Raw genomic sequence first — 26,230 nt, forward strand, 5'->3', positions numbered from 1 at the left:
TTAATTCTAAAATAATTTTTCTTGTTTTTTTGTCAATGAAGACCGCTGTGGATAAATTGGCATTGTGGTGCGAGATCACGAGGATATGTGCATATAGCCAAGGAGTATGACAAGAATGTGGCACCTTGAATTGGCCGCTGCAAAAATCTTAGCAGCTTTCCATGCTACCCCTTTTTTTTTTTCAAGAAAATCGGATTACAAAATATTATTCTAGAAGGTGATGCACTCCAAGTGGTTAAAGGCTTAAAGCAGTGATTTCTATAAATTGTAATTGGAATAGATTTGGATAATTAGTGGAAGATACTCACACGGTTTTAAACTCCCTTTCTAATTGATAGATTTACCATTTTAGTAGAATTGCTAATAATATAACGCATGATTTAGCTAAAATTATCGTTAAACATATCATAGATCAAGTTTTGTTAGAACAATATGCTCTATTTCTTGATCGAGTAATAAAGTATTACATCATTATTAAAAAAAAAAAAATTAGAAGAAGCCAATTTGAAGTGGTATCGTTTAATCTTTAAGTTATTTTCCTCAAGTCCCTCAAATTATGAGGAAATAAATAATGAATTTTTAATATACTAAAGATTTAACAAATCCTTATCACTTATCTCTTCCTTTTGATCAATTTACATAATGTTTTATTTTTCTCTATTTCTTCTCTTCTCCTCTCTTTTTCTAAAGACATATATTGTATGTAAGGGAGAATCTAAGAGTATCGTGTTTTTTTTTTTCATAATTATTGAGATAAATACTATTTTAGCCACTAAAAAATGAAAATAATGGTCAAAGTCCACCCTACCATATAATAAATATTAATGGCCCAGTTCCATTGTCACGTGCCTCGTATTTTAGCCACAGTCCCACAGGAAATTCAATATAACCACTGGCTGGCAAAGCCAAGCAATCTCAAATAACTAAACCTTTTATATTCCAATTGGTCGGTACATTGTCGCCAATCAGAAATATTTCAATACCAACCGCTGAAAACCCTAAAAAACTTTTTTTTTTTAAAAAAAAAATAAAAATAAATTATTCATAATTATTTTTCATAGAAAACAAAATCTCCATTAAATTAATCACCCGGGCATATATTTAACAAAGTTCATTTGGACAAACCAGCACAACAACCACAATAGGTTGCACCGTCTGCATCGAAACACGTAATGCACGGAATATATCCCCCTCCCCGCCCCTTACACGGTTCCCACGTGGGATGACTTTATCCTCCGCCGACAACTCGCCACGTGTACAACAAAGCTCGTTTCTTCCGCACGTGTCTGAGTGTCGGTGACATTGTAAATGGTCCGAAGTGCACCTAGATTTTGGAGGTGCGGTCGTCGACGGTACCGATGCGCGCCACGTGGGCTTCACAGGACTGTGATGTAAGTGATGCTTGCGATTTCTTGCTTTTCCGAATATTTTACCTTTTTTTTTATTTATTTTGATTTTGTTTTGTAGACTTTTTCTTTAGGGACAAAAGCAACTCCTACTTTTTGAGTCGTCTCTTCGAAGCACTTGTCCGCAGAAGATAGGGTAGGAGTAGGCCTTATTAGGCCGGCTTTTGGGTTTTTTTATTTTTTTATTTTTTATTTTTTATTTTATTTTTTTTTGAGGTGGGGTTGGTTACGTGTGTGTAGCATATTGAAAAAGAAGTTGATTTTATGAAAAAGAATATTTGTATTTTTGCTTAGAAAATATGTAAATTTTAATTAGGGAAGCCAAGACCATAATGGACCGTAAGAGATCCGTTCCAAAGAGCATTACGTATGAATTTGGATAACGGTAGATGTGATGTGAAAGGGGGGAATTTTTTAATACTAAATTTGGGTATGAATTTGATAAGGGGAATATATAATGATAATTAAATGCGAAGAAATAAATGATAGACGCTATTTATACTTGTTTGTAATATAATCGATATTTAAGAAATTAATGGTGGAGAAATTGAAATGGGATTTAGGCCTTGTTTAATAACTCTCTCTCTTACGTCTCCTCTTATTTGTATCTCTTTAAAAAAAACATTAACTTCAACACATTCTAAACTTTTTATATCACATCAACAATTTTTTATTATTATTTAAATAAAAAAATTATTATAATATAAAATTTTTTAACCTTTTTATATAAATTATTTCTACTTTATATCACGTCAATCACTTTTTATTTTTATTCAACAAAAATATTTCTCCCATGAAAAAAGGAGAGAGGGGGGCTATTAAACGAACCTCTTAAGCTAGGTAGGTTAACATGACCACAAAAGCGAGAAAGTGGTACACGTGCGAGCCTTTAGGGTTGGCTCAGTTGGGTGATCGCGTTAATCTGCCACGTGTCCACGTAACCTCAATACAATTAACAAGACAATGATTGCTTCCCTTTTATTCCGAAAATATCCTTTACCTGATCACGTGTCAATGAAAGAGAGCCAGTTTCATTAGCTTTTCATTAAATCGGGGAGTACTTTGTACTCTCCTTGAGTTTGGTGAAAGAACCAAGTTTCCTCTTTCGTTTTTTAACCTTTGAACAGAAGCTTTGGCGGCTTCCGTAGCTTCTTACCCCTTTATTTATTTATTTATTTTTCTTATAAACTAATAATTCACAAATAATTAAAGTTATAAATATTTATATATTAAGGTCACAGCAACTCTGTTAGCTGGCCACTCGCTTTAATATTCATTCTCATTTTCCTCTCTTCTTCTTCGAGTTTTCCAGAACAAGAAGAGAGAGAGAGAGAGTTTCACACTTTGAAATTCGGTTCTTTGGATTTTGATTTCACATTGATTTTCCCGGCACGTTCTTGGGAAAATCGCATTTTTCAGTTTCTTCAGATTTTTTTTTTTTTTTTTTTTGGGGCAGGGAAAATCTATAGAGCTAGTTGACTACATTTTTGCTGAAGAGATCTATTGCTTAGCTTTGGCAGGTTCTAGGTTTTTGGGTCGCAACCGGTTCTTTTTGCCGGGCCGTCGATCTTTGTGTGGTTTTCTTGAAGAGTAAGATTGATGGGTTCCATTTTTTCTTGTTTGAGACGCCATTGATTGTGCGAAGAAAAAGAAAAAAAGTTGAAGTTCCTCTCTCTCTTGTGAGACTTGGAATTGTGCTGTTCTCTCTCTCCCCCTCTCTCTCCATGCGTGTTTGTTGCTGGGATTGGAATCGTGTAATGCCGGGGTCAAAGGTTCCTATAACGGGGTCTGACAACCTTTGTCTCAATTGGGTGTCTCTGGTTTTCGACACAGATCGCCAACTATCAAAGTTCACGGAGATCTGAATTAGCTCTTTGAACAATTTTTTGTTTTTTTTGTTTTTTTGTTTTTGCACAAAACAAAAAAAGACCAGGGAGTTAAAGATGATGAGAATGAAGACCAAAACGACAGGGGTGGGACCAATGAATGGGAGCTCAGCTGCTGGTGGTGCCGAGCCAGGAGGAACAGCTGAGTGGGAGCTACGGCCCGGAGGAATGTTGGTTCAGAAGCGAGAAGCCGGCTCCGATCGCAGCTCGGCGCCGGCACCGACAATCAGAGTCAGGGTGAAATATGGGTCAATCTACCACGAAATCAATATCAGTTCTCAAGCTACATTTGGTATATATATATATTCAACTCCCTCAACTCTGTGTTTCATTTAATGGCATTCGTAATTAGTATTGTTGTTGTTATTGTTATTCGGATGGAATTGAATGAAGAAATTAAACACTCAACTCTCTTGCTCTTTCTGTTTCTTTGGTGTCTTATTTAAGAACCTGATTGACATTGGAATTGTAATTGAATTCAAATTATTAATGATAGTTGGTTTTTTTTTTTTCTTTTTTGGTGGTCATAGGAGAATTGAAGAAATTGCTGTCGGGGCCGACAGGGTTGCACCATGAAGATCAAAAACTGATATACAAAGATAAAGAGAGGGATTCGAAAGCGTTCCTCGACACTGCTGGGGTGAAGGACCGGTCAAAGATTGTGCTTGTTGAGGACCCTATTAGCCAAGAAAGACGATACGTTGAGATGAGACGAAATGCGAAAATGGAGAAGGCATCAAAATTCATTTCAGAAATCAGCTTGGAGGTTGATAGGCTTGCTGGCCAGGTATTGTTTATAGATATGAAAGAAGAGTTGTTTCAAGTGTAGTCTATAATTCTTGGAAATTGATGATCTTTGATTGGAATTGGGTAGGTGTCGGCTCTGGAATCGGTCATTAATAAAGGTGGGAAAGTCGCGGAAACAAATGTGCTCACTCTGATTGAGCTGCTGATGAGCCAGTTGCTTAAATTAGATGGAATTATGGCTGATGGAGATGTGAAATTGCAAAGGAAAATGCAGGTATGTTTTAATTTCTATCTACATTTATTTCGCTTTGTAATATAATAGGTTCTTTAAATTCTCATTTTAAGTTTGTGTACACCTTAGAGTTGCATTGATTTCTCCTAATTTTGATGTATCATCTTGAAGGTGAGAAGAGTTCAAAAGTGTGTTGAAACTTTAGATATGTTGAAGATAAAAAACTCCATGCCGAACAGCAATGGAGGTCAAAATCCAATCCAGCATCACCCAAGGCAATCAAACGGGGCAAGAAGTGCGCCGATCCACGAGCAGCAACCGAAGCATTCTAACGGGCATAGACTGACTCCAATTCAAGAGCAGCAACCGAGGCATTCGCTCGGGCATTCGCCAAATAATCAGCAGCTGCAACAACAGCAGCAGCAATCGAGGCATTCGACATCAGGGGTGGTTGTTACAACCAAATGGGAGACGTTTGATTCTGCCCCTGCATTAGCTCCACACCCTTCAACATCCACATCCACCACAGTCCAACCAAAGTTCAATTGGGAATTCTTCGAGTTCGAGTAAGCGACATGCCACGGATTTTGTTTTTGTTTGTGTGGACGTGATTTGGGATTGTCTTTACTTGGTTTGTTGTCCTTACTCCATTCTTTTCTGTATCTAGATTTTGTTGAGCACCCCCTTTAGTCTGTCCTTGGGTTCACCACAAATAAATGGGGTCAGTACCATAGTGATTAGTACAGATTTGTTGTTCTCTTATTCTGTTCTCCTTCACTTTCATTTATCTGTTGTATGGTTCTGTATCCATTTACTTGTAGATTTGTTGTTTGGAAGCTAGGCTGTAAGACTTTCAGATGAAGGAGAGGTGTATTTTTGAATTCTGTATTCCCATTTGGACAATGTTGAGTATCTGTCTCTCTCTCTCTCTCTCTGATTAATTGTTTCGGTTTGATGTCTTTTTCTATATCAAATGGTGGGGTTTCCAAGCCTAAAGAAAAGAAAAGAAAAGAGAACCAAATAGTGGTAGTTGAGAGAAATTATGAGCTTTCATTCCTTGCTTGGGGTTGGGGCTACAAGCTGACAAAAAGAGAGGCATCATCGATGAAGGGGATTTCCAATGATAGGTAGAAAAGCACCAGTAAAGTAGAGGGGGTGAAATGATAACAGTAGGTTAGTTTAACAACTTTGAAGGAATATGATTAGCTTTTTACACATTTCCGAGTTTAGAATGAAATCCTCTTTTCTCCTCAAATACCCACCATACATGATAAATAGCCAGGACCATATTGATGATTATGGATGAGAATATTCGATCTTGCTACCCTTGCCTTTTAGTAATGTAAACATTTTATGCCAGCTAAAGGATAGAGACTGATAATGATATTATTGGCAATAAGCATGTATTTTTACAAGCATCATATTTCACAAATTCAAACTAACAAACGCATCACATGCCTAAACAGTGCATGAGATATTTCTACTAGAAGCCAAACAGTGCCTTAAGATAGATTACTTTGAAAGGATAGTGCAAGAGAAAGCAGAGGCTAAGGTGAGGTGACTGAGATGGTTCCCTTGTTTTTTTTTTTCTTTTGTTCTTTTTCTAATTTAAGATGGTTCCTTTTGTCCGAACAGTGTTGTAGATGTTACTTGTATTAGGATCGTTAAAGTGAAAGAACAAAGGTGGATATAAAATATAATTGCACCAAGTAAGGACACTTTTTATGCTATTAGTCGGCCACTCAACAAAGAGATTCATGCTCACAAGCTAAATTAAGCGACCTAACTAATAAAGATTCTTTGATGTATTAACCAATACAAAAATCAATAAAGATCGGTTATGGAGTTGCAGGGATGCTGCCGCCTAGCTACCGGGCAGCCAATGGTGCATTTCGAGGTGGTGAGAGGACGGGGGAGGAAATTTTCTAGGAATGTCGTGAAAGAGAAAGAAATTTCTTGAAAAAAAATTTCTAAGACATTTCCCGATTCCCCTTTTACTGGTTAAGTCGGTGAAGAACTTTATCCAAGACTGAAGCCAACTCAAATTGGAAGGCCTAGAAGATGTAGTTAAGCCTAATCAATCAAGGAAATGAACAAATTGGAATTTCATTAAGTGGAGTTAAAATCGGATTTGTCAATTTCAGATTGAGCACGTTTCTGTATTTTAATCATAACTTTTAACTCAAGTATCGGAGTGCGATAAAATCAGCGGCATTGGAAATCTAACACAAAAGGAAACAAATATATCTGAAATAGGTTTTTCCTAATTCGGACGTTTACTATGCCAAAATCGTCCCGTAATATATGACCGAAAATCTAGGTGAATTTTTCTGAAATCCTATTCCGACTCGATCAGGGTTTTCTTCGGAGGTCTATTTAAAGGGACTTCCAGGCACAAATTTATTAAGAATTCTACTATGGAATTTTGTGTGCTATGAGAGGGTTTTAGACCTGAATAGAATTATGATGTATCTCTCTTAGAGTTTTTAGTTCAACCATCAATCTTGAACAATTGAAGTTTATTGGAGTTTCAGTTAAGGAAAATCAATAAGAAGAACTCTCCAGAGGTTCTGGGAGAGAAGCAGACAAGTGGGTCACTTGTTATAATTCAAGAGTGTGACGAATGCAAATGTTTTATGAGTATTAACATCTTGCAATTCGCTGTTTCTTCGTATTAATTGATTTACTGGGTTTGGTTGTCCGGGAGTGATTTTTCTCTTTGAGTTTCTACTTCGTAACCAAATATCTGTGTTAACTGCTTTACTACTTTACAGATTTGGTGAATTGTTTGGTTGTGGTTGGTTTGACGCCTATTTATTATTTTCAAATAGTAATAACAATGGATTGATATAATATATAACGTATGATTTTTTTTAATTTGACATTTCTTTTTTTTAGAGAAATGAGAATAGTTTGCCAAACATGACAATGTAGAGAGATTATTTTATTTTATTTTTTCCTAAGGGGGCGAGGTTAATGTCCTAAATCATGTCGAGCTTGCAGGCCAAAAATGGTCTAATAATTTTCCTTCTAGCAAGCCTAAAAATTAGTAAAGCCCAAGAAAAAATACCATCAAGCAAGCTTTATTTTTGACTATTCTGCCGGAGTCCGACTTGACATTTTGGCCGTGGGCGCGGTTCAAAAATTACTTGTGTTAGAAGTAAAGTTGATGTTTTTCGACTTTTCCAACTCAAAGAGTCGTTCAGACTCCAGAGTCGGTGCATAGCCTACCCACTCCTAAGAGCACTAGTAGCAGTTATCCTATATTGGTTCCCTTTTCTATATGTAGAGAAAATTTTATGAAAAACATCAAAAAACCTCCCACAGCAGATACCCTATATTTAGATGAGAGGGTTGGGAATGAATAGTAATTCCCTATGTATACATGTTTACTATTCCTTCCCTATGTATTATTTTAATATAAAAGAAGTATAATTAATTGATATAGGGAAGAGAGAAAAAGTAGGAAAGAGAGACAAAGAATAAAATAAGAGTAAAAAAAATAATATTTAATTGATATAGGGAAATGTAAGGGAATCTATTGTGAGGTATTTTTTTATAGGGAAGTAAAAAGTAGTTTTATTCCCTAAATATAGAGAAAATGGTTGGGAATCTGCTGTTAGTGCTCTAATTGAACTATCTCACTCTTCCCTTAATTGTGCCGCAAAGGCATGCCATGGACAGAGTAGTGCTCAAGCATTATTTATATACTTTTTCTCACTTTTTCATATTTTTTAATAACAATCAACATCAAAACATATATATATATATTTTTTACTTTTTAAATCACATCAATAATTTTTTATTACTATTCAAATAAAAAAATTTACTACAATACAAAATTTTTTCACTTTCCTATGCAAATTCTTTTTACTTTATATCACATCATCACTTTTTACTAATTCTAAAATTAACAACTCATTAATCTAACATTTGCCCAACAATGCCTCATCGATGTGTCTATTGTCGTCGGCTATCGTGGCTACTATGGTAGTCAATTTTCCTTGGAGTGGATGGCTAAATCAAGGCTGTTGGTGTCTGTGTTTGATTGTTGGTTGATGGAATTTCCTAGGTTGTGGTGGTCGCTTACTCATTTCTGTGCTTGTGTTTTCATGCGTGGTCGCCGTCAAAATCATTTTTGCATTCGTCAATTCTGGTTGTACTGTGTGGTTGTCATTAGTGTCGACGGCGATTCTCCAGCCAAATTTGAGAAAACAACGACTGTTTGGTTATAGCATGTAGTTGGCTCTTATCTGGGTTAACGCTATTCCCACCTCTGCCTTAATTTAAGGCCAAATTTCTGGGCCTGATGGAAATCAGTCCCATTCATCGAATCTCTTGGGCCTGAAAAAAAGTAAGCTTGAAAAATAACCCAAATCCGTAGGTAACGCTTACATTAACAAGGTTGGCTTAGGGCCTTTCATCCAAGGTCTACTTAAGGCTTCTTTTGAGATTGCATTGAAAGACTTAAAAAGTATTATTAGTATAAAGAAAAGCTGTGCAAAGGAAAAATAAGTTTGTTTGGTAAAAACTTCAAAAAATACTTCTTGGATTTTTTTGCTCTAAAAAAAAAAAAAAAATGCCAAAATGCATTTTTTTTTTGGGAAAAGCTTGAAAATAAAGAGGGGTTTTTTTTTTTTTTTTTTTTTTTTTTTTTTTTTTCTTTCAAAAACTCTTTTTAACTATAAAAGTTCTATTTTCAAACATAATTCCAAACAGGCCCATGCTTTAATAAGGAATAGGAAATGAAATTAGAGAAGTTCTCTAACAATTGGAGATTAAAAAGAAGACCCCTGATTCACTGAACATATGATTTTTCTATGATTTTAAAAAGCAATTATGGTCAGTGATTATTGGCTAAAACTGCTAACCGCAACCACCTAAGGCGGTTCTTAAATTTTAACAAACACAACCACAACTACTCCGCTTAGGCAGTTAGCGGTTATAATGTTTATAACCGGAGATTTGCAAACCCCTTTTTAATTTGGGCTTTGGGCCAGTTTTTAGGCTGGCTTTATTTTTTATTTTTTAAAAATAATAATAATTTTTGGACATTTTGGGCTGGTTTTTCTAGATACAAATCTCAAACATTAGTACAAAATTAACAAATTTAAATACAAATCCAAAATATCTATAAAAATATATATATATATACAAATTCAAATAACCAAATACAAATCCAAAATCAAATCATTACAAATCCAAATAACCAAAGACAAATTCAAAAAACCAAATAATTACAAATCAAAATACATATCCAAACCAAAACATTACAAATACAAATCAAATCCAAACATTAGTATATTACAACTCGAAAATCAATCCAAAAGCAAAAAATACCAACATATTTAAGAATGGATGTTGATAACTTGATGACAACGGATTTACGGCACAACATGAAGCCAACTCAGCACCCCTACAAATACAAATATGAAGTCAAAGAATATGTAAAATATATGACAAATATATTGTAAATTTGTAAGTAAATTATGATGACAATTCGAAAAACAATAACCTTCATTACTAACAAACTTCTAGATAAAGGATGCTTCAATCCTTGATTGAGCATCATCTACAATAGAAGAAGCTTTAGTTAATTGAAAATTATGTTTCATAAATAATAATTGCACATATGAAAAGTTTCAACAAATTTACAAACATTTACCTTGTTCATCGTAACTTTCCACAAATTCCTCCAATTCCCAAATGTCATTAGGTTATTCCTTATCCAATTTTGTGTGCAAATCAACACCTCAACGGTAAGTGGAGACAATGAATTCTTAAAGGGATCCAATATACGTCCCCTAGTGCTAAAGGTAGACTCAGAGGTAACAGTGGAAATGGGCATAGCTAATACATCACGGGCTATCGTTGCAAGAATAGGATATTTGGCTGCATTAATCTTCTACCAACCTAAAACATTAAAGTCCTTTGTTGTTGCTTCACACACATCCAACAAATACCTATCCACCTCTGACTTATATTCCAAGTCATTCTCTTCCTCAAGGTGTTGGGAGATGAGATAATGAATTTTATCCACTACACTTTTTACATCATCATCAACAACATTAAAGGAAGTATTATCTGCACTTCTTAAATTTGCATCAAATTGAGATATTGCAATCTCTTGAAACCTATTATATTGCTCAATCAAATGATTTATAAGGTCTCTCACCTTTGTCTTTATTTTATCCGCCTATTTGTGGCCCATTTCACATTTTCAACCACCACACCAAAGTCTCAATCTTGTAGTGCGGGTTAATAACAAAAGCAATATATAACATTAAGTTGATCTTATCCATACTCACAAGTACTTCTAATACTAATAGCCATGACACTCAAGATGGGATCACAATTGAGACACCCATCATTGAAGGCATCTTGAATAATACAAAGCTGCATGAAATATAAACTCAAGGTGACATAATTTGGACTAGAAATGATCAATATGGCATCATAATTTTTTTTCAAATACTTCACAAATGCCCTAGCATCTTCCCAGTCAAGAAATCCAGCAGCAACTAAGTGATCCTCCTCCCCCATTAGTTCAAATGCTCTTTCGTACTTGTTAGCAATGTACATCATTAAGTATGTTGAATTCCATCTAGTGGGAATATCTAAGCACACAATTTTCTTACTTTGAATATTTTATCGCTCTATACATCTCTTAAACCTTGCCATCTTCGAAGATGAAGACCTTACATATCTCACTGCATTTCTAACATTACAAATAGAGTCCTCTAACTCTTTCAAGCTAACATTTACTACAATATTCAAAATATGAGCAACACACCGCAAGTGAAGAATCTCGCCTCCGAAAACACTAGAATTCTTATCATTTATCCTCCTTTTCATATGATTAATACCTACATCATTAGACGATGCATTATCAACTGTAATTGTGACGATACTATTAATCCCCCAATCTAGCATTATATTCTCTAACACTCTTCCAATGGTGTCACCTTTATGATTGGGAACTAGGCAAAACTTTAGGATTTTCTTATGCAATATCCAATCACAATCTATAAAATGAGTGGTAACACACATGTAATTCAAATTTTATAGGGATGTCCATGTATCAGTAATGAGGCAAACCCTTTGACCGCTCAACGAAGCCTTCAACTGAAGCTACTCTTCGCCATATAATTTCATACAATCTCTTTGTAGAGTAACCAGACTAGGCACATTTAACCTATGTTCGAATCCATTAACAAATAATTGAACCCCTCAGTCTTTACGTGACTAAAAAAGGAAAATAACATAAGATGAAATACTGAATAAGAAAATGCCTTACACGGTCCGGATCATACTTCACATATTCTATTTAGGGGCTACTAGTGCCTTCTATTGTCTTCTCAAATGACATCTGCAACAAAGTTAGATTTTCGGGGAGTTTTGGTTTTTTGAGTGGAGAGTTTACGCAGTTAAAGGGAAGGTGGGTCATCATGGGTGAAGTGCCTTGTCTATTGCAATAATTGCATATAGCTTTATGGTTTTCCTTGTCAATTGGTTCTACTTTTTTAAAAATACTCCCATACAACAGAATGATTAACATATGATTTTTTGGCTTGTTTATGTTGTGTGGGTATTTGACTATTTATAGAGGAAGGTGTTCTGGGACTGTCTTCATCCATAGAACAGGGGCAGGGCTTCCCACGGGTGTCATACTAGTACCGATTGCACCACTACGAGTGTCCTTCATCTGTTATTAAATAGATGATAAATTATATGGCAAACTTGCAAAGTCACAAGACTCACAACCACACAAATAGTCAAATAGAAGATAAATTCAAATTAATGAAATTATGCACAATGAATAGAATACCCATGAAATCATGCACAATGAACAATTGAACATAATACACATGCATAATGAACAGCATCCTCCCAAATTCAAATGACTAAAACCTGCTGTCTAATGACAAAAAGTTATTGCCCAATGACTGATATCACTAAATAAACAAATCTAAGCAAATCATATGGCTTCAGTGAAAAGGAAAATCATCCATAAACAGATCTAAGCAAATCATAGTTGAAAACACACTTTTAATTTGGACAGCACATCTTTACTTGAATTTCACAGAAATTTTCATCTCAAATCAATGAATATAATAACAACCGCAAACATGAAATTTAATCAAGTTCTCTATTAAAAAAATCAATGCCGCATATATAAGAACACATAAAAATTCAAAAAATTGACTATTTTCAACTATAATTATTTCCTAGCAACCACCAAATAGGTGAAAAAAATTGCACATGGAGAACGAACGCAAACAACAAAAGGAGTTAAATATATATAAGGGTAGGCGGTTAGCGATTACAATGCGGTTATAATTGCCTCGTTTGTACAGGCTTAGATTAGGTTAAAACTTAAAGGAAAAGAACTCCGTACGCATAGTTAACTATAAGATTATATTGAATTAACAAATGGGTAAACTCTGAGAATTATTAGAATATAAATTAAATGATTAAATTTATCTATTCTTATCACCTTAAACTTTTAGAACAAATAGTGATTTAACATGATATTAAAGTAAAGACTTTTTAAGACAAGTAATGATTTAACAAAAACTTATAGCGGTATTTTGCTATGACTCAAGTACAAAAAGACATATTGCAATTAATATATCTTTTAATTTAAGAGTTAGATGTAAGCCTATCTAGTTCCATCTAACATGTTTTCGAGGGATTTTATCTCATGATAGTGTCTTCCTACTAGCTGGGTTCAAATAAAAAATCTTCTGAGAATTCCATGTTTTTCACAAGTGAGAAATCAATTGCCAATTATGAATAGCAGGGCTAGGGCTAAGGCTAATAAAAAGTAAATAACATATATAATTGTTGGAGAAATAATCAGCTCCAAAGACATGTGGGCCTAATGTAGTATAAGGGGTCGAGCCCGTCGGGTTGGCCAGGCCAGATCAGACCTAAGTACAAGACCATTCGTTATCTCCAAAAAGGCGCATATCCCGAGTATATCAAGATAGACTTTTATCCTATCAAATATGGGATAGGGTTCCTAATAGTATGGCATCAGCTAAAGAGGTAGTGTTCTATCTAGTTTGGACTCTACTACCCAATTTGAATTCTATGAAGATAAGATTAAAGACTATGTGATCTAGGACTCAGACCCTTATCAGATTATGCTCCAAGCACTCCAATAGTTTCATAACTGTGAATTGTGAGCCTATAAATAAGACTACTATGCCAGGTATTTTTTTTTTATATGCAGATTCTCTAAGCTCTGAGATTATTGATACTTTCTAGAAAATAAATAGTTTGAACTGACTTAGGCATCGGGGTGGGCGTAGTCGGCACCCTCTACTAGTTGTTTGCTATTTTGCAGATTATGAGGAGAGCGAATACCAAGGAAGGCGATGAATCACAAGGTAACACGTCATCGTACCGGAAACTGTATCAACAGTTTGGCATCGTCTGTGGGAATGACATTGTTCCTTAAAAAAAAAAAAAAAAATCCGCAACGGTGACTTCGCAATCAAATCAAGTTTGAAATCTTAGATCGGAATCTAATCACACCAAATTGGTGCTGACAATATACTAGATCTACACTCAGAGTTACAAGTTCAGTGATTTGCTCGGTGATGATGGATCCGACTTATTTTTGAAACAACAAAAAAGTACAAAATCCACAAAGATCTCAAACAAGAGTTAGATTTGGATCAACCTTGTAGAGAACGGCCCAAAGAGAACCTACGGGTATGTGTTTTAATTTCAAGGAAGAAAAAACAAATCAAAAAGAAAAAAGTGGATATGGTTGAAATTTGAAATTGGCTTTCCGATACAAGCCTATGATGTTTCTGTAGAAAAGAAATGAAAAAAAAGAATTCCTTTGTTACAAGTTGGGGTCTCTTTTATCGCACCAAAGCAAGCCCTTAAAAGGTTTTCTTTCAATACCTTGGTGACGGCTTGCAGAGTTACAAAATTGTCAAGAGCAATAGAAGATTCCTCCTTATCATCTTTGTCATAAGATTAGTTTTTCTTCCAAATACATTGTTGATAGTTGATAGTGTGTACAATTGAAGCGGCAAGTGGACTCAACTCTCAACTTGTTGGTGATCATATTGAAGCGATTTCTATAACACCCCAAAAATTTTAACAATATTTTTGGACCTAAAAGAATAATATATATATATATATATATATATATATATATATATATATATAAGAAGAAGAAGAAGAAAATTTTGTTTCTTTCAATTTATTATACAAAATTATTCTATGGGTTCTCTTTTACTCTTGTTAGTGTAGCCATGATTTATAATGGTCCTTATTTTTGTTTGCTGACCCAATTTGGCTAAGGCCATAAAAGGCCCATGAGATAAAACACTTATTATTCTTTGGCACCCATGTGGCAATAAAATGAGAAGCCTGTTATAAATAAATAATAAAAAAAAGGGGCTGAAAACCATTGACACGTGGTTTTAAATTTTCTGAGTATTCAAAACCTCATATCTCTCTCGCAGACCCCCTTACATGTTGCAGAGAAAGCCTTGCCACTTTTCCATTACAAGGCTAAAAACCATTAACACTTTGCTAAAGCCATCTGACCCCTCTCGCCATATTTCAGTCCAAACAATTACACGTTGAGCTCATGCATCGCCCTTTAAGCCACGATAGCTTCCTTCTTCCCCTATTTAATCACCCTTCTCGCCATGCTTCAAGGCATCGGCAGAAAATCAAATTGTCAGCTCACTTTTCGAAATCTCAACCCAGCAGGTATCCCTTCTTCTCTGTTTTCTTTTGTAAAAGCTTTTGTGATTGTTTTCTGGTGATTCGAAGTATTGTGGTTTTGAGATTTTTCTGAATAAAATCAAATGAGTTGTTGTTGAGTTTGAAGCTTAAATTTTGATGATGGGTTTCAGTTATTTTGACTTTTGGGTACTAAGTTCTTGTAATTGTTATCTTTTATTTATTTATTTTTTCTTCCCTTGTTTTGGTTGGACGCCCCCCCCCCCTTCCCTTGTGTCTCTTTTCGTTCCCCTGTTTTCTTTCTTCTTGTTCTTTTCCTTTTTCTTAGAGAGAGTTGAGATGAGGGAGAGATTGAGAAGCAGAGAAGGGGGGGGGGGGGGGGGGGGAAGACCGGCCGAGAGGTGGACGGTAACGCTGGGCCGACAGACTGTGGCCCCGCGCGGGCGACGCCACCGGAGGGCGTTTTCCGGCTACTTCTGGGTCCTCATAGATTAAGAAATCTGTTCCATGTGAGTATTAATTTAGGGGGAGAATTTTCTAATTTTCGGTGAAGAAGAGGGAGACTATCGGGTATTGAAATTTTTGAAAAATTTCCAGATTGTGTTCATGGTAGAGGAACCGATTGAGATGGAAAATTTTTGAGTTTTGTAGTCTTAATTTGGATTGTTAGGTGATTCGGATTCTAGTAAAATTCTGGGTTCTTATTTGTTTCATATTGGTGATTGTCTATGGGATTTTATTGTGTGAAATCATTGGGTTTGTTTTGTGGTATTTCAGAGAACTTGGTAATTGCTACAACTAACGTGTAAATGCTATTTTGGTTCCAAAATATTCATTTTTCTTTTGATTTAGGATGCTTTCTAGTTTATCCTTAAACATATTATATAGGATATGAGTGGGTATCATTTATTTGATGGGTACTAAAATTTTTGAGTTGTTTGTGTAGAAACTTATTTTTAGAAACCGTAAGGGTGTGGGAAATTTCTGGGTATTTGGTTATGCCAACTGCTATTTTGTTAACTTGTTTATTTTTCCCTTATTGTTTTGCTAAGGGAAATGTCTTTCTAATAAAGAACATGTACAATGTCTTTATTTTCCTGCTAGAATTGTTGTTAATTATCTCTCTGTTGTTTTCATCTGTCCAAGCTATTTGTTTTTCTGCTTTCTTTGATGAATTTGGTTAGTATTCCATTGAAATACACTGGGCTTGTGTGGGCTAAAAATACTGTTTTTTAATTAAGCAAGTTTCGGAGTAGTAACTTGGACTACTAGTTTCATGGGACTGAAGAGATATATTGGGTCCATATATTAATTTAGACCGGATGGTGGTGGTCTTATTGGTCAGGTGTTGTTGCATGGCCGTCCCCACAGTGGCTGTAGTGGATGAGTTAATAATTATGGTTTTAGTCCTAGTATGGTCTGCAATATTGGTTATCAATTGTTTTAGATTATTAGTATACTTTTTATTATTCATTTCCTACGGTTATGGGAGTGATTCCTTTGAATATTCAATTAATTGGGGCCTTTTCTGTTTTCACTTTTATAAAGATAACCTGGTCATGTTTTGAGAATGATAATTATCTATAATAGTATTCTTGCCATAGATGCTCGTTACTATTATGTAAGAAGCCGTTTTTGAGATATTTGCAAATTGTTAATTCTGAATGCTGAAATTTTAAATAGTTATAAGACAGAATTTAATTGTTCCTTTGGATAGTCTCTAAAAAAAATTTTATGGTCCAATCAGGTAGAGAAATTTAAGAGTCTGCTTAGAAAATCCAGGTAAGGGAACACAACTTTAAAATCCCGACGAAATTTTAAATAAAACATTTTTAAAAGGAAAACGTCGGGAATTTTCAAAAGACTCTTTTACTTGAATATTATTTGTTCTACGAAATAATGAATATGTTACCTATGAACCACATGAATGAATGAGAAGACTATGGTATGAATGAAGATGATGATGAGATTATGATTCTCAAAATATATATATGTTACATGTGCACTATATGAACAAGATGATGAAACTATGATTCATTTACATGAATGTATGTTTTATATGCATCACATAAAGTTTAATCCCACGGCACCATAATGATGTGATCTGGATCTTATGGTGATGATGGGTAGCGGGACAATCACACCAAAAGTGTGGGGCTATCGGCCGGGGGGTTCTCACCTAGGGAGCTTCCTAACCCGGCAGCTCTCACCTGTGACGACAGGATGAGTCTATGGGTCCTTCGGGATCGGTCCTATGGACGAGCCTAACGTACACCGCTCATGGTAAAAATGCGGAAGTGGGCCAGTGGTAGATAAAACTTACACATTATAAATGATGATTACATATGCACATTTCTTATTGATATTGATATTTCTATATGTAAACTCTAAAAATTTCAAATTTATAAGCTAAAATTTTATATTGTATCTTATGTTTTGTTGTGTTACTTACTGAGTCGTTGAACTCATCCTTTACTCCTACAATTCTTTTCAGATGGCGCTTCATATCATTGTCCTCATAGTGGGTGTACCCATAGGGGTCGCTACCTATGATGATCCACAGTTCTGGCCCATTGATGCTGATCAATGGGTTTATGTTTGTTTCGATAGCCCGTGATCATAGGGTTTAGTCAGGGATTATTTTTTTGTTTATGTATAGTTAATGACACTACAAGTCCGGGCTACTGTGGAGGTAGAAGTTCCACCCAATTTTTTGTATATGAACAGTGTTTTTTTTTTTTAGATCCCTGACTTATTTGTATTAACTGAAATGTTACTAAAATATATATGAAATTATGAGTATTAATCTACATCTTGTGATTATTGCCCTTTTTCTTTAAATGAATTTGTGGATGATTTTATTTTTCTCAAGTTCACGTATCCCCTTATTTCCCAAAACGGGGGATTGACAGCATGGTATCAGAGCAAAGTCAATCATAAGTTGACTTGCTGAAAACCTAGGGAGCAACATGAAAACCTAGATTTAGGATAGGTTGCATCACTACGCTTATGATTAATTTTTTTTTTAAAAGATAGGAAATTCTAAATCAAGATGCGTTGCAAAGTTATGGCAGATGGAGGAGAAGGATCATCGCAAGGCATGAGGACCGAAGCTACCCCCGATGTGGCCCAAATGTTTCAAGATATGGCTAGGCAGTTCGTCACAGCCATAATCGACTACAGAAACGAGGTACCTCACGACGGGGAGCAAGGTTGCCCATTCAAAAGGTTTGAAAGGCTTAACATCCCTATGTTTGATGGGAAACAAGGTCCTATAGAGTCTGAAAATTGGCTAGTAGACGTTGAAGAAATATTACAGCTGGCAGGATGTATAGAGGAACAGAAGGTACAATATACAGCTTACAGACTATCTGGTGAAGCCAAACGATGGTGGAATGCCAAGAAAGTTCTACTAGTCCAAGAATTAGGAAGTGAAAGGGCAATCTCTTGGGAATGTTTTCAAAAGGAGTTCCTTCAGCATTATTTTCCTAAAATCCTCAGAGACACTAGAGCACGGGAATTTATGGACCTCACCCAAGGGAATATGACAGTTGCTCAGTACACTGCTTGTTTTACTAAGGACAAAAGTTAGATTCGAGGGTGTTCTACCAAGAAGAAAGTATACTCTGAGAAGTTAGATCTGAGGGTGTTCTACCAAGGCGAAAAGATAGATTCGAGGGTGTTCTACCGAGGAGAAAAGTTAGACCCGAGGGTGTTCTACCAAGGACAAAATTTAGATCCAAGGGTGTTCTACCAAGGACAAAAGCTAGACCCGAGGGTGTTCTACTGAAGCGAAAAGTATGTACCAAGATGACACATACCGAGAGTATTATTCCGAGGGTACTATCCCGAGGACCCTATGCCCGAGCTTCTAGTTCCAAATGGCACACTCCGATGACCCTTCCAGATTTGCCATCCTCCGAAGTGCACAGTCACGTGCCGAGGGACCAATTTGAGGAACTCTCCCAAAGAGCCCTATATCGAGTGTCGTGCAAGATAAGAAGCTCCATGTAAGACGGTTCATCTTCATCGAATTCACTAGATAAGTTCATACTCTTATTTTACAAACATGATTTATGTTAAAGTAAGGATTAATGTTGGTTCTTATTTTATCAACAAAATATATATATATATATATATATATATATATATATATATACGCATACACTTGTCGCTTTGCCGAAAAATATATATATTTTGATAAAATAGAACTCTTGTGCTATTGCAATAATTCATGTTTGATAATTCATGATGAAAGCCAAGCCCATAAAGTTTTTATAGGGAGTCAACCCACAAAATTGCCTCTTTATCACAGATCTTTTACCAAAAATTGGATTGTTGTACTAAGCAAAACAAACTCATGTGTTGAGACCCCACTCCTTTCGTGAGTGCAAGGACTACAAAATCATCTCGATGGATGACAAAGAATACATAGTGCCACTGTGCATTATGCTATTTGGCTTTAGTATATGCAGTACTTTGTTAACCCTTTTAGTAGAAAAGATTCGGGGAGACAACCCCTACAACAAATCGTTTAGGGTGACAACCTCAACAAAAAAAAATCAAAGGAAGAACAGACAATTCCCAGTTGCTGGTTGATCTCAGCTAAGAATAAAGTAGCAGTTCGGAACAGAGCAAAAACACTTCTTCATCAAACTTCTCCAAAAAATGATCAACATTCACCCGATTCCCCCCTCGAACGACTTGAAAGAGTTATGGCGGGGATACCTAAGGGAACTGATTGCCCACCTTGAACGACTTAGCCCGCGGTCGCGGACCAATGTTATGGGGGGTAGCTCAGCAAAGATGAAGGGAAATATGAAGACATACCCGACTCCCTTCCTTGAGTGACTCGAAAGAGTTAGGGAAAGGATAACCAGGGGAGAATCCGCCCGACTCCCTTCCTTGAACGACTCGAAAGAGTTATGGAAGGGATACCCAGGGAAGAATCTGCCTGACTCCCCTCCTCGAGCAACTCGGAAGAGTTATGGAAGGGATACTTAGGTAACCTGACTATCCCCCTCGGGGGGGCCTTCGATAAGATAAGGATAATGATAAGGATAATCAAAAACTTCAGGATGATAAAGCTTCAGGAAGGTAAAGCTTCAGGAATGTATAAGGATAAAAACCTCTTTAAAAAATCATTAAGTAAGACTCAACACTTTGATGCAAATAGTTTTTTTTTTTTTTTTTTTTTTTTTTTTTTTTTTTTTTTTTTCTATTATCTGTAAAAATTTTCAACAAACCGATTGTTTGTTCAAAATTTTTAGGGGTAGCTTAAATTTCAAAAGGAAAGCAATTTGACAAAATTTTGAAAGTAAGATTTGTAAGATTAACCGAGAAACCGAGACTTGTCTCGGAAGAAGTTTATCATATTTTACTTAAGCTTACCGATTGTTTGTTTAAGTCAAAAAAAAAAAATTAAAATTTAAGCAAGGATAATCAATTCAGTTCGGAAAATTATGATGATTTCTAACTAACTCTAAAAACAACCTAGAGGAATTTCCATTCCCTAAGTTTTATTTTTTTTTTTTTTTTTTTTGGGGGGGGGGTTAATAGCTCGGAAGTAAAAATCAAGTATAACTGAGAAGATAAAGAAAATGAAGGTCAAAATGTTCGAAGACTTTCATTCATTAACATTGAATTTTTGTTCATTACCAAAAAAAAAAAAAAAAAAAAAAAAAATTACATGAAAAAGTAAAGATACATTTGAAAAAGAAAGTTCAAGTATTTACAGGCAGAAGCCCTGAGGCTCACTCTTGATCCTCTTCGGCTGGAGCTTCATCATCATCCTCGAAAAGGTTCGAAGCATCATCACCCCAACTGGGCACATTAGGCATGAAGCTCTTTCCGAACTCCAAGATCTCTTTTACAACATCGTTCAGGATACCTAGGGGACCTGGCTATCCTCCTAGAACGACTTAGCCCGCGGTTGCGGACTAAAGTTATGGGGGGTAGCCCAGCAAAGATAAAGCTGTTGCAAGAAAAGGTAAAGCTTAGTGACCTGACTACCAACCTTGAACGACTTAGCCTGCGGCCGTGGACTAAGGTTATGGGGAGTAGCTCAGTAAGGTAAAGCTTTAGGAAGATTTAGTAAGGTAAAGCTTCAGGATGACAAAACTTCAGGAAGGTGAAGATTCAGTAAGATAAAGCTTCAGGAATATTCAGTAAGGTAAAGGTTCAGGATGACAAAGCTTCAGGAAGCTTAAGATCCAAGAAGATAAGGCTTCAGGATGACAAAACTTCAGGAATGTAAGATCTAGGAAGATAAAGCTTCAGGATGACAAAACTTCAGGAAAGTAAAAACCAGGAAGATAAAGCTTTAGGAAGGTAAAGATCCAGGAAGATAAAGTTTTAGGAAGATTCAGTAAGGTAAAGTTTCAAGAAGGTAAAGCTTTAGGATGACAAAACTTTAGAAAGGTAAGATCCAGGAAGGTAAAGTTTCAGGATGACAAAGCTTCAGGAAAGTAAAGATCCAGGAATATAAAGTTTCAGGATGACAAAACTTCAGGAAGGTAAAAACCAGGAAGATAAAGCTTCAGGAAGGTAAATATCCAGGAAGATAAAGTTTCAGGAAAAGAGTCAGGAAGATAAAGATTCAGAATGACAAAGCTTCAGGAAGGTAAGATCCATGAGGGTAAAGCTTCAGGATGGCAAAGTTTCAGGAATGTAAAGCTTTAGGATGACAAAGCTCCAGGAAGGTAAAGATCCAGGAAGATAAAGTTTTAGGATGACAAAGCTTTAAGAAGGTAAGATCCAGGAAGATAAAGCTTTAGGATGACAAAACTTCAGGAATGTAAAGATCCAGGAAGATAACGCTTTAGGAAGGTAAAGATCCAGGAAGTTAAAGTTTCAGGAAGATTCAGTAAGGTAAAGTTTCAGGAAGGTAAAGCTTCAGGAAGATAAAGTTTCAGGATGACAAAGCTTCAGGAAGGTAAAGATCCAGGAAGATAAAGCTTCATGAAGATTCAGTAAGGTAAAGCTTCAAGAAGGTAAAGATCTAGGAAGATAAAGTTTCAGGATGACAAAACTTCAGGAAGGTAAAGATCCAGGAAGATAAAGCTTCAGGATGACAAAATTTCAGGAAGGTAAAGATCCAAGAAGATAAAAGCTTCAGGAAGGTATTTTTTATAAGACTACTATGCCAGGTATTTTTTTTTTCACGCAGATTCTCTAAGCTCTGAGATTATTGATACTCTCCAGAAAATAAATAGTTTGAACTGACTTAGGCATCAGAGTGGGCGTAGTCGACACCCCCGACTTGTTGTTTGCTATTTTGCAGATTACGAGAAGAGCGAATAATAAGGAAGGCGACAAATCACAAGGCAACACGTCACTGTACCGGAAACTGTACCGACAATAATGAAGTGGGCTTAAGAAATGACTGTATCCTACCCCCTTTGTTTTTTTATTTTTCTTTCTTTCTTTTGGGTTTTTGTCATGACAAGTTTATTTTCCTTTTCTAATTCTTTTTTGCTTTAACCTTTTCGTAATATATAAAATAGAGCCGAGCATGGCATGGAAATATATCTTGGGTCCTTAATAGTTCCTTATAACTATCAAGGCCATTATCCACATTCCACTTGGGCTTGAAGCCCAATGGGCTTAATCCCAAAGAGCTTGGGCATAGAAATTTTCTACTACGAAAATGGGCGACTCCAGTTAATTCAAACTTCCAACTAGAAAAAAAGCCCTAACATTTACTTATTTTAATTTAATTTGTGGTCAATCTTGGGAATGATTTGTTTTCCATATCATCTGAGCCACACAAAGAAGATTTATATTTTTTTTCGTTAATGATAATTTGAGAGGAACAGATATAAATTAACCAAGTTCAAAACTTTGTGACATTTGAGAAATCTGAGGGTTGTATGTAGAATGTGTCAATATCATGCGGCCCATTTACTACAATTTATATTAAGGAAAAGCATAAAAAGTAGGGATAACATCACTTAAAGGTATTGAACTTTTATTATTTTTAAAAGAAGATACATGAACTTCAAAACGTCTTAATTTAGGGTATTCATTATACGGAAAGTCTCATTTAGGGGTCCTCTGTTAAAAATTTTCGTTAAATCCTATCAAAATTTCAAAAATACCACTGTGTTTATTTTTTTTAAAAAAAAAATTATAAAAATTTTCAAAGATTCAAGCATGAGTATTTTTGCAAATTCTGTTAAATTCTAACAAACACCCGAATCCTATGATTTTTTTTTTTTATTTTTATTTTTAAAAAAAGGGGTATTTTAGGAATTTTGATAGGATTTAACAGAAAATTCTAACGGAAAACCTCTAATTGATATTTTTTAAAAAATGAATACCCTAAATTGAAATGTTTTGAAGTTCATAAATCTTTTTTTAACAAAGAGTAAAAGCTTGGCATCCTTAAATGAAATTCTCCCTTACGAGTATAATGTAATTTCTAATCTCAAAAGTGATGTTTTTATACCTATTTTCTTATTCAAAGGAGTGAAAAGGATATATATATATATATATATATTTTAAGTGTGGAAGTAACATTTACCAAAATAGATAAATATTTAACTGTCTTTTATTTCTTTTCGTAAGCGTGTATAGTCTTTAACACATGATTTGAAAGAAAAGTTAGGATTGCATTTTTCTAATTTCTAAACGGATAAAAAATAATGAACAAAGTAAGATAAATAATGCCACTTTTAAAAGAAAAAACAAAACAAAAAAAAAAAGTAAGATAAATAATCGTTGAAAAAGATAATAGAAGATAAGCATAAATTTTGGTGCGTCAAAATAGAATAGCAAATTGTAGGTAGGTCTGAGCGCAAAAACTTTTATCGTCAACTTTACTCTAATTTATTTACCCTATTTTTTATTTTATTTATAAAAAAAAAAAAAACTATTTTTTTTTCGAAGATGGAAATCAAACGTTGTGAGTAGTAAGCAGTGACGTGTTTATGTTGCAAACGTGGTCGAGGTTTCTAATTTGGGATCCGAAATCGTTTAATTTTAGATAATTTAAAAAATTACGTTAATTTTAGAAAAAAAAAATACTTCCGGAAATCATCCGAGCATGCGCATGAAGGAGTTTATCGAAAAGGCCGGTTTGACCCGAAGACCAATTGACTCCGTTCCCAATCTCAATGCAATTTAACTCTTATATGATTTTCTTCTTGCGAGCCCGAGTAAAAACATATTATATATAGTAAACTGGAATAATTAATTACCTATATTAATCTACCAATCTCACTACAATCAAACTCTAATCATCTTTTTGTTTGATATAAAACGAGATTAAAGAAAAAAATAAAAATAAAGAATAGAAACTGAGACTTTGTCTTTCCAAAAAAATAAAGAAAAAGAAAAAAAAGAAACCGAGACTTTGTCCTATTTAGGGTGATGGTTTAAGAAATTTTTTAAAGTGGTTAGGCATGCACTAGGGCATGAGTTCGAATCCTGCAATGAAAATCTTCATGTATAATATTTAATGTAAACTACTTTGGTTCTCATCTATGCTCTGGTGAAGCTGCATCAAGCTATGATTCAAGTCAGATTTGAGGGAGTGCTTACAGTTTTCATCGTTTAACCTCTTTCTGTGTGGCTCTCAACGGGTAGATACTACTATAATCGTTTATCTTTGCTTAGGGTCCGTTTGGGTTTGTAATTTAAAAAAGTACGATTTAAAAACACAGTTAAACGTTTGGCAAAATCGCAATTTAGCATTTAAAATTGCAAATTAGCCTTTAAAATTTTGCATTCTTAAAAAAACATCATCTTACTTGCAATGTAAAAAAAAGATTTTCTGTATTTTTAAATCGCAATTTTTTAAAAATACAGTTTCCAAACTATATATATTTTGCGATTAGGTTTATAATCGCTATTATTGTCTACGAAATCACAATTCCAAACGCACCCTTAGTGAAATCGCTATTATTTTTTTTTTGGTTTTGTATTCGATCTCAATTTGGAATACAAAAAGATAAAAGCAAGTTGGGCGGATCTTTTTTAGCAAAAGGGAAGAAAATAGAGGGCTTGTGATAAACGCAACCTGAAGGACGACCAAGTTGACACGGAATCGTGTCCCATGGCTGGTAAAGCAGTTGAGTTGTCTCACGAATACATGACGAGATCTCGGAACCGCTTCGGTTCGGAGCCCGAGCCAACCACGCCAATCCGTACGTTTGGCTGTCTCCGTAGGAGGGTACCACTCGCTCTGTTGTTGCCATTATTCCTGTAACAAATATTGAACGTCACTATCCTCATTTCTCTCTCTCTCGTCCTGCTTTTCAAACTCACCCATTTCGCTCATATATCCTTTCGGTATATTATTATTGCTTTGCGCCTGCGAATCTATAGTGCTTGCTTATGAGGATAAAGATGATAGACCATCTTGTAACCATCCATTAAACTATATTGATAATGCCCCCATGTTTTCCAACTTTATTTATATTAAAGTTTGAAATAATCTTGTCTAAATTCTATGTATCTTATTTATTTATTTATTTATATATATCTTATTTATTTCTTTTCAAACCAAACACTTAATTACACAAAATCTCATCAATGACTCGATCAACATGTGTCTTTATAATTGTTGAGAATTGGGCCGACTAAGCCTTCAAGCTCACCGCGACAGTTCTAAGACAATGGCCCAATGGTAAGAAGGGTCCATAAGGCTCAAGTTGAGTCTAAACTCTTCACCTCTCTCTCTCTCTCTCTCCCTCTCAAAATTTTAGGAATACTCTCTTTACCTCATGATTAAAAGTCTCATACGAAAGGACTTTAATAAAGTCCCGGATATTCAAGGATAAAGATAAACCTAGCACCGACATTCTAATGCCGAGAATCACGGGATCAACCTAATCACAAATTCAAACATCCTCCTATAAAAAAGGAGGACGAAGTCTAGGCAAAGAGGGTTATGAATTCTCTTTAGAAAATGCTAAACTTTACAGTTAATTATTTTCTTCTTAAGAGAAAACAGACTAATGACTTAAGTTTCGGTGCTATCCTCAGTCGGAACATCCCAGACGAGCTCTTGTGATTCTTGTTATTTTGCAAGTGTTCAACCTCATACCTTGAGTGCTTCCCCCCCACCCAACCCAAAACTATTTAAAAATAATAGACCAAAACAAATCCTTCTAATGCGTGTTCCTTCTCCAATCGCCTTATCTAGACAGTTGAGAGAGACATTTAATTTCCTCCTTACACACATAGATCTTGCCAAGTGAAATTCAGAGTAATATTACTCAATTTTCTTGACGATTAGA

The 26,230-nt window shown here is 35.2% G+C and overlaps 1 protein-coding gene across 1 annotated transcript; it reads left to right on the forward strand.

Annotated features, from left to right (window-relative positions):
• Positions 1 to 2,660: 2,660 nt before the first annotated feature.
• On the forward strand, positions 2,661 to 5,185 carry LOC133861790 (BAG family molecular chaperone regulator 1). The gene is made up of 4 exons (XM_062297599.1): positions 2,661 to 3,584; positions 3,823 to 4,079; positions 4,167 to 4,313; positions 4,443 to 5,185. The coding sequence occupies exons 1-4, from the start codon at positions 3,350 to 3,352 to the stop codon at positions 4,839 to 4,841; spliced, it is 1,038 nt and encodes a 345-aa protein (XP_062153583.1). The 5' UTR covers positions 2,661 to 3,349; the 3' UTR covers positions 4,842 to 5,185.
• The last annotated feature ends 21,045 nt before the right edge of the window (positions 5,186 to 26,230 follow it).

Source organism: Alnus glutinosa, chromosome 2 (genome assembly GCF_958979055.1).
Source record: "Alnus glutinosa chromosome 2, dhAlnGlut1.1, whole genome shotgun sequence".
Lineage (NCBI taxonomy): Eukaryota > Viridiplantae > Streptophyta > Magnoliopsida > Fagales > Betulaceae > Alnus > Alnus glutinosa.